Raw genomic sequence first — 12159 nt, 5'->3', positions numbered from 1 at the left:
TCCAGCTCTGAGAACAAACCCACGTCAAAATCACCCACCTGAGCTACAAATCTTTTCCACCATCTCGACATCGGAAATCTTGTGTAGACAATTGTTTATAAATACTTGTACAGTTTTGATGATGGTTGTGGTAGTTCTGGAAGTTTGAGCTCCGCACAGTAGAACTGTGTTGACGTTCGTGTTGAAGATTCTGACTTTGATGTTGTCTTGAAGACAGTTGTTTTGAGTTGCATGTGTTGTTGAACTGTAGGAATGCTGTTCTTACTTTACCAATCCTTGCCAGTACATCTGTGTCAAAACCTGCACCTTTATCGATGATGCTGCTAACGTATGTGAAAGTTTCCACTGTTGCAGAGTTTTTCCATCAAATGTGATTGTATCGGTGTTGTATGTGTTTTATTCGAGGATGCTGAGGCCTACTAACTCTAATGAAAGGTTAATTCTATTGCTTGAACAATTGGTTATGAATCTTAAATATATACTGAAAATTCTGATATTGTGAATTAGAACAACACATATATAAGTTAACAATCTTGTTTCCAGTTACATTGTCAGCAAGCTTTACTCTAGTATAAAAGGATACTTATGTAAAAATATTAAACCAATCCAGTTAATCTACGAGTTAAAGTGAACAGTGGAATGAGTTGTAGTTAACCAAAACACAGAATCTCTTAGTAAAATCTGAGAACCATATAGTCAATAATTCATTTTAATCGCTGAAAAATTCCCATTATATTAAACTGCAGCTATATGGACGAAGAATATTCTTTTCAATAATTTCTCATCAGGTTCTACAATTATATAAACGGAGAACACCCATCAGGTCATTAAATAAGAAAAATTGGTTCAGGGAAGAGTTCTCCTATCGGCGAATTCATTTTCAAACCTCTACAATCACATACATACATACTTACTTTTCCAGGATGATAATAGTTATAATAATTGTAATAATAGAGATAATAAACTTCTGTTAGACATGGTGACAGTGAGGTAGAATAAACAAATAGGGAAACTAATAATCGTTTGATTATTAATGGATTAAATACTCATCAAAAGATAGATAGGGAAATTATCATTCGGAAGGGATGACTCAGCATGATAAGATAAAATGTTGAAATTGATATTAAATGTAATCAGGAGGATCATAGAAACAGAAATAAACCATTTGGGGATAGGAGATTTAAAGAGAAGATGGAAGGGGAAGCAGATGGCCGTAAAGGAAGAAGAGTATGGAGAAAAAAACTTATAAGACATTTAGACTATGGTAAAAGAAGAGGTTGTGCCAATCACTTTTGGACACACAATTCTGGCAATACTAAGATGCGATATAATTGCCGTTGGAAGACTTCTACTTATCTTGTAGATGACTTTGAACGCAGAGTCCATCTTTATTGAGTGACTTGTGTTCACAAGGTGTTCGATTATTGAACTTCTTATTGATCAGTTTCCTCCTCTTCTTAGCTACGCCGGGTAACGTTCTTAAATTCTCTTGGATAAAGTACACATCGAACGATTTATATACCTTGTTCCACATGAACAAGTAAATTGGTAAATGTACATTGAGTTGGTCAGATGAGATAATTTATCCTTAAGATTATTGATGAACAATGATCAGCTGGGAAATACTATTCGCAACGTTGCTGAGAAGAACGATTTTTTAAAGAATCAGAAATTCTCCTTTTTAAGACCTATGTGGCTCTGTCACTCTTGAAGTCGATGTTCATGCATAATGTTTTCTTTTCGACTGAAGTTATTGTGTGACTCCAAATTAATAATCCATAAAATTTGTTAGGTTTAAAGTAGAGTACATCATTTAAAATTATAACATGTGAATCAAGACATTAAATAGGAATAATATATTTTTAAAATCTCAGCGAATGAATTTGAAGTAAATCCAGCGTTTCGCCTGGCAATCTGGTTCAAGCTTTTTCAAGGAAATATGAAAGGAAATGTGCATCAAAGATTGTTTCTTATATAAAATCAAATCAAATCGTTAATGTTGGGATGATGTGTCAACTTCAATTATTTTATAAGTAAAATGAAAAACGGTCAACATGGGGTGATAGAGAGAATAATGTAACTACATACATTATGTAATATGTAGAATAATACGAATTACGCAAGAATTAGCAGATAGGGGTAGATGCTGAATAAATTTTTTTTAAAGGTTAGTAAGTTTAATAGTAATAATAATGGTTAGATAAGTTTAGGATATAAGAATAAACATCAATTAAATTACGTCACCATATCATAAAATTAATGATTAACTTATTGGGCTCGAAGCTGGCCAGGCTAAAAGGAGCGACTTCATATTAGTCATTCCAACATTAACGATTTGATTTGATATGGCAAACAATCCTTGGTTCATATGTTACAATTTTAAATGATGTACTCTGCCTTAAACCTGGCTAATTTTACTAACTTGCTTACGCCTGTTACCTCTAATGGAGCGTAGGTTGCCAACCAGCATTCTCCAACACACTCTGTCGTGGGACTTCCTTTCTAGTTCTATCCAATTTTTGTTCATTCTTCTCATGTGTGTCTCCGTTTCTCGGCGTAATGTGTTCTTTGGTCTTCCTCTTTTCCTTTGGCCTTCAGAATTTAATGTGAAAGCTTGCCTTGTGACACAGTTCGTTGCTTTCCTCAGTGTGTGTCCTATCCACTTCCAGCGCTTCTTCCTGATTTCTTCCTCCACTGGAACCTGGTTTGTTCTCTCCCACAGTAAGGTGTTGCTGATATTGTCTGACCAACGGATCCGAAGTATTTTCCGTAGATAATTGTTAATAAACACGTGTATCTTCCAGATGACGACTTTCGTAGTTCTCCAAGTTTCCGCCCCATACAGTAGAACTATCTTGACATTTGTATTGAAAATTCTGATCTTGGTGTTGGTTGACAATTGTTTTGAGTTCCAGATGTTTTTCAGTTGTAAATATGCTGCTTTTGCTTTGCCGATCCGCGTCTTCATATCTGCATCTGATCCACCGTGTTCATCAATGATGCTGCACAGATATGTAAATGTTTTCACATCCTCCAAAGCTTCTCCATCAAGTGTGATTCGATCGATGCATGTTGTGATGTATAGGAGAGTCTCGCTTTTCCCTTTGTTTATATTGAGACCTACTGCTGCTGAGGCTGCTGCCACACTGGTCATTTTCTCCTTCATTTGTTGTTACGTTTGTGATAGAAGAGCCAGATCATCTGCGAAGTCTAAATCGTCCAGATGCATCCTGCCTGTCCACTGTATCCAGTGCTTCCCTCCAGATGTTGACGTCTTCATGATCCAGTCGATCACCAGGAGAAAGAGAAAGGGTGAGAGTAAGCAACCTTGCCTAACACCGGTCTTTACCTCGAATGAGTCGTCCTCCATGGACGATTTGGCAGTCTAATCCATCATAGGAGTTCCGTATGATATGGACTATCTTCTCAGGCACTCCATAGAATCGAAGAAGCCTCCATAGTGTCGTCCTGTCCACGCTATCAAATGCCTTCTCGTAGTCGATGAAGTTGATGTAGAGTGATGAATTCCATTCGATTGATTGTTCCACAATGATCCATAGAGTTGAAATTTGGTCTGCACAAGATCGATCCTTACGAAATCCAACTTGTTGATCTCGAAGTTGGGCGTCCACGGAATCCTTCATCATGTTTAACAATACTCTGTTGAAGACTTTTCCTGGTATTGAGAGAAGAGTGATGTCCTTGTAGTTATCACACTTGCTAAGATCGCCTTTCTTCGGTATTTTGATCAGAAGTCCTTCTTTCCAGTCTGTTGGTACATGTTCTTCGTTCCAAATCTTACTGAAGAGAATGTGGAGTATCTTTGCAGTTGCTGCTACGTCTGCTTTCAGTGCCTCTGCCGGGATGTTGTCTGGTCCTGCTGCTCTGCCACTCTTGATTTGTCTAATGGCCATGCTGATCTCTCCAATTGTTGGTGGGCCAACATCGGTTGGGAGGTCCGTGTGTGCTACTTCGATGTTGGGTGGGTTCAGTGGAGCTGGTCGATTCAAGAGTTCTTCGTAGTGTTCTACACACCTGTTCCGTTGTTCTTCAATGTTGGTGATTACCTTGCCTTCCTTGCTTTTCACTGGTCTTTCTGGTTGACGGTAATTTCCAGCAAGTTTCTTTGTTGTATCATACAGTTGTCTCATGTTTCCTTCTCTTGCAGCCTTTTCTACCGTCATTGCCAAATCTTCCACATGTTGACGTTTGTCGGTTTTGATGCTCCTGTTCACTTGCTTGTTTACTTCTGTGTATTCGGCTTGTGCCTCGACCTTTTCTGTTCTCGTTCTGCTGGTATTGATTGCTGCCTTCTTGTTCCTCCTTCAATCTTATCTTGATGGATTCCTTGTGATGGTGCTTCTTGTGGCCCAGAACATCCTGACATGTTGAAATGATTGCCTACTTGAACCCTTTCCAGTTGCTCTCCATAGTAGTTCCCTCTCCATTGAGTGGCTCCTCAAAAGCCTGGAACCTGTTGCTGAGGGATATCTTGAATTTGTTGAGTTTGTCAGTATCCCGAAAAAAAGGACGTAATAAACGTTTTTGATGTTGTCCGCCCGTTGTCCAGTGCTTGTAAACTAGAAAGCACATTTGTTGAGCTTAGAAATTTACCTGTTCATGTTTTAATTTAAAACCTGACAGAATAAATTAATACTTTTCCAGATTGCAGCCTTTTTAGTTTTATTTACAGATGAAGAATAAATACATAATAACATATACTTTTCATGACACTTTCAATTAGACGTACTCTATTTACAAAGTGATGTAAGTTCGTTACTGCAGAAACTATCCCCAGTTAATCGTTCGAGACAACTCTAAGCAGAAATCCATTATTAGTTGAAAGCTTGAATAATGACAGAAATGAAGGGAGTAGTGTTGAAGTTGCACGGGGAATGAAGACGATAGAAATTGATATGGCTATTACATACGTAATAAAGGTCATAATTTGAAAGTGAAATAAATTTTTGCTGTCGATTTTGAATGTCCCAATAAGGTCGACTATATTCACGAGGAGAGTAGTCAAACTGACTTAATCCGTAGCAGCGAACAAAAATCAATCCAGATCGTTATCTTCATCTAACTGATACTCTAAAAACCCAATAAGGGCTGTAATATGACTTTCCTGTTCACCATTATCTCCTAAATCTCATTAATGTGGATATATACATTATTCTGAAAGATTGGCTGTAAGAACACCTTTTGTCATATATTGAAAAAACACTGTGGATTCAGTTGTGTCAGTAAACCCTTCAGGACACAATTTTATAAAATTTATCAATTGATATCCGTCAATTAGGATTGTCAGATCATGGAACTAGTGTCAGGTGAATTATTGACCTTCAAAATGAAAGAAAAGGTGATCATAAAAGGAATTATTATGTTTTATATTACTTATCAGAAAACAGTAATCAATGGATTTCATTTTAAAACTATTCACCTCGTTGGACGTAACCGGATGAAAGATCTTTAAGGTGAGATTAAAAAAAAGAAATACAAAAATCACCGTGGTGTAAACGCTATTCCAGATCACAGGGATTAACGTTTGTAATTTAGCCTTCTGTCCTTACCGGGAAGGATTGAAATTTTTTTATAGGAAATTTTAATTAATCCCATCTCGAGATGTCACTACTGAATACTTTTAATTCACTTGACCTTAGACGTTTTGAAATATGTTCTTTGAATTGAACGTAGACCCTTCATTTTGTTCTACCAATGTCACTACTTCGGCAGATACTTATGAATTTGTATACATAGTTGGTGGTAACATGAAAGGGATACCAATCAATCCTTGATTGTGTTAAAGAACATTTTGTTTTGAACAAGACAATCAGTTTAGTTTCAGGATAAGTTCTCAATTCAGTTCTTGGTATTTTGTTGACTGACCCTGTAACATTCGTCACCTTCGAATTTAAGTTGAATAAAAATGACTTTTTGTTTACTGAAGTTTTTTTTTATCTTTACGTTTTCCATATTTCTCAATAAATTTCAGTGGATATCCGTTGTTCTTTAAACATCTTTTCACATTCAGTTGTTCCTCTCCTAATGCATTGGCAGTACATTTTCTTTCTATTCTGTGAAATAGTGTTTTAACCAGTGACTTTTTGTAACTGTGTGAACAAAAGCTATTGAAATTGAGAGAAATCTCATTCTATATATCTTTTCTATTAGCTGAACGTTGGACTGTGTCATTTTTTCTTCGTTCTACTAAAATATCGAGAAAATGAAACTTGTTTCCATTTGCATGTTCCATAGTAAACTGGATGAACTTCGTTGAAAAGTTTGTAGTGCCGCGATTCGTTAATCGTTTACTTCGATAACCGTTATAATTCTAAACTTAACGGTGCGTAAAAATCAGAAGACAAAGGATGGCAGCAACTACAGTTTATTGTCGAATAACTCAGGTTAGAAAGTTAACAACACCTGAGCGAATATCAACGAGCGAGCGAGCGGCAAGCGAGAGAGCGAGTGAACAGGCGAACAAGCGAAGGAAACGAACAAGGTGCAAGCGAGTGATTACATAGGCAATTTATAGTCACATTTAATAAGGGCACAGCAAAGCAAAACAAAGGCTGATAATAATATTTGCGTGCGTACACTTATGGGGAGGTGTATGAGTCATCGAATGATATTTAAGCAGTCAACATTTCGGATAGAGTGTCATATGCTCTAGTGGTATAGCAGTGCAAAGAATATGCAAATTGTTACTATCCAAATGACAATGTCTGTTAAGTAAGTTATAAAAAGGGCTTAACCAAAATTGACTAGAATCGAAATTGATTGTAGGATGGTTGCTATAAGTTCCTGAAGATGTGTTGAATGTTATTGATTATTACGTACGAGGAAGGTGTCGTCAACGTACCTCAAATACAAAACTGTTTCAATAATCATCCCTTTGAGCTCAGTTCTTTCGAAATAAGCCATGAAAATGTCTACTGAAACATCACTTTGTTGGTATATGACATTACTGAACTGAAGCTGAACATTTTTTGTGAACATGATTAACAGTCGTTTGAGTTCTGATGCCGGTAGAGATAGGATGCCGGAGTACTGGCCACTTATGTCTATGGTTTCAGAATTTTCAATAAAGTTCAACATACTTATAGAGGTGCGACTGATTAGTATTTATTGTTCGAATATACCAGCATGGTTCATTAAACAACCAAATACAGTCAAAATAGTCATTTAATTAGCTTCTAGTCAACTTGTAAAATAAAGGCTTACATGAAAACGTGTCGAAAATGTATTATTATTATTATTATTATTATTATTATTATTATTATTATTATTATTATTAATGGCTTTATTCAATATTATAATCTGGTACAATATAGAATTCTCAGCACGATGGTAACGCATAAACGTTGCCAAGTTTGCCAACAGCATAAAAGTTAAATAAAACGTATTAACATTGATTTGAATAGAATCATAACAACTAGAAGGTTTGTAATGTAAGGAATCTCACTTTTTCTTTTTATTACACTCATGGAAAACGGCAATACTGATACAAATGAGACATTGAAATGTAAAATGAAAACAAAACCGATATTCTTGTGCTTAGTAGTCGTTTATGTGCTCTAAGAACCTCACGGTTCAGCTAAAATGAATTGATTTCATTTGTCTTTTTGAAAACGTTATTATTTTAGCTCAGAGTTCTTTGGTCAAATGTGAAGACCATACAAACAATACTGCATTTGCGAATTCTTCATCAATTAACTCAAACTTCATCGTTTCTTCATCTGAATAACTATTACTCTCTGTTCCCATTCTCTTCGATTCGATCTTCACAACCTTCTGCTACCAGGTATTCCACTTCTGACTGGTTTTATATGCTACATATGTCGACATAAGTAGCGTACAACACATTATTACACTATAGGACTGCTTGAATAATAGCTTCAGTTGAGTGACGGTCCATATTGGGGCGTCTCAGTTAAAGGAGTGGAGTTTGTAAGCCAGCTCATATACGAATTGACACTCCTATTAGGTGATGTAGTCGAATGTTCAATATATTCACTGAATGGTTTGTGGCGAGCGAAGGTCTGGAAATCTCAACTTTCACGGATTCCTGCAAGTAGTATCAAACACAACTGATTACGATAAATTATCGCCAAAGTATTCTATAACTTGACACATTATCTTGCAAACGTCTCTAGGTAAACACTGGTAGTTGTCATTACTTATATGAGGATTATTGGTTCTGAGGTGTTTACCTTAATGCTGATAGAAGTTAGCGAATCCTAATATACAACCACCGTTATTCACAGGATTATTTTATTTATCTTGTTAAAAGCAGCGTTAGACAAGTATCTAGGTTAATAGTGTTTGCATTACCACGAAATTGGTCTTTCAAGAGGTGAATATGGAATATTCACTTTACAATAAAACTCTGATGATAGTTTATTAGTCCGTTGAAAGTGCTAGGCGAATTCATATTGGTAAGTTCCTGGTAATGCCAAAAAGGCCACTACACTTTTTCAAAAGGATAAACATTTTGAGTGTCGGTAAAAATGTTCAAAGAAATTTAGTGAACCAACTTCCGTTTGGAGTTTTTGATTCTCTGAATAAAACTCACTGTACAAAGTTTATGGAATATTGATTCCGATGTTGGAGACCGATCTCTACATTAGGACCCGGTATCAGACCACCAAGTGTTTAAATTTGTTCTTTGTTATTTTAATAATTCAACAGTTAGTTGGTATGTATTCTAAAATACGTATTGTCTTGGTGTCGGGACATGCATGATTTCTGGGTGCACATAGTAAATTCGTCGTTTACTTGTTGAGCTTAGATTGTCAAAATAACACTGGTTGAAAGTATGGGTCAACCATAAACTTGGCAGGCATGTTTAAGTTCCTCGACACTAACGAGATCAGTTTCAATATTCGGTACTAATTAAACTATTAGTTTGCCATTTACTAAAATTAGTTGAAGGTTTCTTTAGTTAAACAAACCATTCGTTTAATCATTTTAACGGTTTCCTATCTATAACGGTAAATTGTTTAGAGTGATTCAGTTTATAATAACAAATAAATACTATAAATTAATTAGATATAAACTAATCAACTAAGATATTGATGACATTAAAAGCATCAAATCACTATACATCTATAGAGCTATATTAACAAATTTGAGTTGAAAATTCATGAATAGAAAGCTAGTTATAAACTGCAAATATACTTCAGTTGAATTGATGTGAAAACGTATTTTTAACAGAAGAATCATCATCAAAATAAGAATAAACAGAATCGCGACGAATGAAATCATCATCAGTGAAATCAGGAATTCTTATATCTCTCCAAAATGCTCTGGTTAGGCCGAGGGTGGAGAGAGTCAGCTCACTCTTTCGAAATGCTCTCATATAGCCATGTACGTACAACCACTGTCAGGGAGGTCCTACTCACTGACTTCTTGAGGAATTACTGTTGTTTGCGAAATTGAGAGGACAAAAAGCGAATGTACGGTGCTGTAACCGAATTGGTGGAAACGGAAAGTCCACCTGATACCAAACCAATGCTGCACATGGGCTCCAGTATTCTGAAGGAACAAATGGCGTATGAACCTATTGCTGACCACCAGTTACCATAGCATTGCATCTCCTGATGTTGTTCCACTGCCTTGTGGATTAGACCTGTAGGTCAAAGGCTCGTGGTGTGGTCCCCTAAGAAAACCACCTGGTTCGGTTTAAGCACCCGTGCAGTATCCAAGCCCTAACACATATCGAATGACTTTTGTGTCACACATTCATTTGGTGTTCCATGTACCAATGTTTATTTAAATTTCAGATTATACTTGTACAATTTCAACTAAGGCACTGAAAACAAAACATTTTGTATAGGAAGTTAAGTGTTCAACATTGATTAGAAAGCAAAAAATAAAACAGCCAAGGTGTAAATTGACAAAATAATATAGATTCACATTGAGCGGAAATATTTATAATAATTATAAGGCAAAAAATAGGAAGAAGGATATTACTGATGAAAATAATTATCACATAGTTGCTTCATAAAACAATTGACATGACAGTTTTCCTTATTAGTTGAATAAAATTGTCGGCAACATTTGAAAATTCTAAATATTAATACTTTGTTATATTCATAGAAAGGAATGAAATTCTCCAAAGAATGACAGTCAGTATCCTGAGAATTATTACAATTAGTGGAAGGAATATCAGACAAATCGATATGAACAGGTGAATTATTAGAAGAATCAATATCAAAATGAGCATAATCGGGATCCGGAGGAGAAAAATCATTATAAGAGAATTCATCAAAAACATTATCAGAAGCAGGTAATCCAGAAGAGGTCACATTAGGATGAATAAAAATATTAAAATCATTAGAAAAAGGTTCCGAAGAAATAACATTAGAAAATTCATTCTCTGATATATATGAAGAAGAAAAGTCGTGGGTGCTGAATTGATTATTGTTTATTGGAACAGCAGTCACATATGGAACTGGTTGTAATGTTGATGATGGTTTGAGGTATTGTGTTGTCCTGAGTGGTGTTTGAGTGTTGGTCGATGTGGATTTAGTGGTGGACTGATTGTAGCGTGTTGGGACTGCAGTGACAACTGGAACTGGTTGTAATGTTGATGATGGTTTGAGGTATTGTGTTGTCCTGAGTGGTGTTTGAGTGTTGGTCGTTGTGGATTTAGTGGTGGACTGATTGTAGCGTGTTGGGACTGCAGTGACAACTGGAACTGGTTGTAATGTTGATGATGGTTTGAGGTATTGTGTTGTCCTGAGTGGTGTTTGAGTGTTGGTCGATGTGGATTTAGTGGTGGACTGATTGTAGCGTGTTGGGACTGCAGTGACAACTGGAACTGGTTGTAATGTTGATGATGGTTTGAGGTATTGTGTTGTCCTGAGTGGTGTTTGAGTGTTGGTGGATGTGGATTTAGTGGTGGACTGATTGTAGCGTGTTGGGACTGCAGTGACAACTGGAACTGGTTGTAATGTTGATGATGGTTTGAGGTATTGTGTTGTCCTGAGTGGTGTTTGAGTGTTGGTCGATGTGGATTTAGTGGTGGACTGATTGTAGCGTGTTGGGACTGCAGTGACAACTGGAACTGGTTGTAATGTTGATGATGGTTTGAGGTATTGTTGTTGTCCTGAGTGGTGTTTGAGTGTTGGTCGATGTGGATTTAAGTGGTGGACTGATTTGTAGCGTGTTGGGACTGCAGTGACAACTGGAACTGGTTGTAATGTTGATGATGGTTTGAGGTATTGTGTTGTCCTGAGTGGTGTTTGAGTGTTGGTCGATGTGGATTTAGTGGTGGACTGATTGTAGCGTGTTGGGACTGCAGTGACAACTGGAACTGGTTGTAATGTTGATGATGGTTTGAGGTATTGTGTTGTCCTGAGTGGTGTTTGAGTGTTGGTCGATGTGGATTTAGTGGTGGACTGATTGTAGCGTGTTGGGACTGCAGTGACAACTGGAACTGGTTGTAATGTTGATAATGGTTTGAGGTATTGTGTTGTCCTGAGTGGTGTTTGAGTGTTGGTCGATGTGGATTTAGTGGTGGACTGATTGTAGCGTGTTGGGACTGCAGTGACAACTGGAACTGGTTGTAATGTTGATGATGGTTTGAGGTATTGTGTTGTCCTGAGTGGTGTTTGAGTGTTGGTCGATGTGGATTTAGTGGTGGACTGATTGTAGCGTGTTGGGACTGCAGTGACAACTGGAACTGGTTGTAATGTTGATGATGGTTTGAGGTATTGTGTTGTCCTGAGTGGTGTTTGAGTGTTGGTCGATGTGGATTTAGTGGTGGACTGATTGTGGCGTGTTGGGACTGCAGTGACAACTGGAACTGGTTGTAATGTTGATGATGGTTTGAGGTATTGTGTTGTCCTGAGTGGTGTTTGAGTGTTGGTCGATGTGGATTTAGTGGTGGACTGATTGTAGCGTGTTGGGACTGCAGTGACAACTGGAACTGGTTGTAATGTTGATGATGGTTTGAGGTATTGTGTTGTCCTGAGAGGAGTTGCAGTGGTTCTCAATATTCCATTAATGATAAATTCACGTTCGTCAGGTTTGTATGTGAAGGGAGGTAGAACCGGTTGCAGTGTTGATGATGGTTTGAGGTATTGTGTTGTCCTGAGTGGTGTTTGAGTGTTGGTCGATGTGGATTTAGTGGTGGACTGATTGTAGCGTGCA

At 37.0% G+C, this 12159-nt stretch overlaps 1 protein-coding gene across 1 annotated transcript in view; it reads right to left on the bottom strand.

Annotated features, from left to right (window-relative positions):
- Positions 1 to 9971: 9971 nt before the first annotated feature.
- Smp_193700 (hypothetical protein) overlaps positions 9972 to 12159 on the bottom strand; it is a gene marked incomplete at both ends in the record, with an annotated part of 4071 nt that continues 1883 nt past the window's right edge. Inside the window, one exon of the mRNA XM_018790099.1 lies at positions 9972 to 12159. This exon is cut by the window's right edge and continues 1883 nt beyond it. Coding sequence (XP_018655476.1) covers positions 9972 to 12159 — 2188 coding nt within the window.

Source organism: Schistosoma mansoni, chromosome W, assembly GCF_000237925.1.
Source record: "Schistosoma mansoni strain Puerto Rico chromosome W, complete genome".
NCBI lineage: Eukaryota > Metazoa > Platyhelminthes > Trematoda > Strigeidida > Schistosomatidae > Schistosoma > Schistosoma mansoni.
The sequence above is the reverse complement of the archived record's forward strand: the minus strand, read 5'-3'. Positions and strand labels throughout refer to the sequence as shown.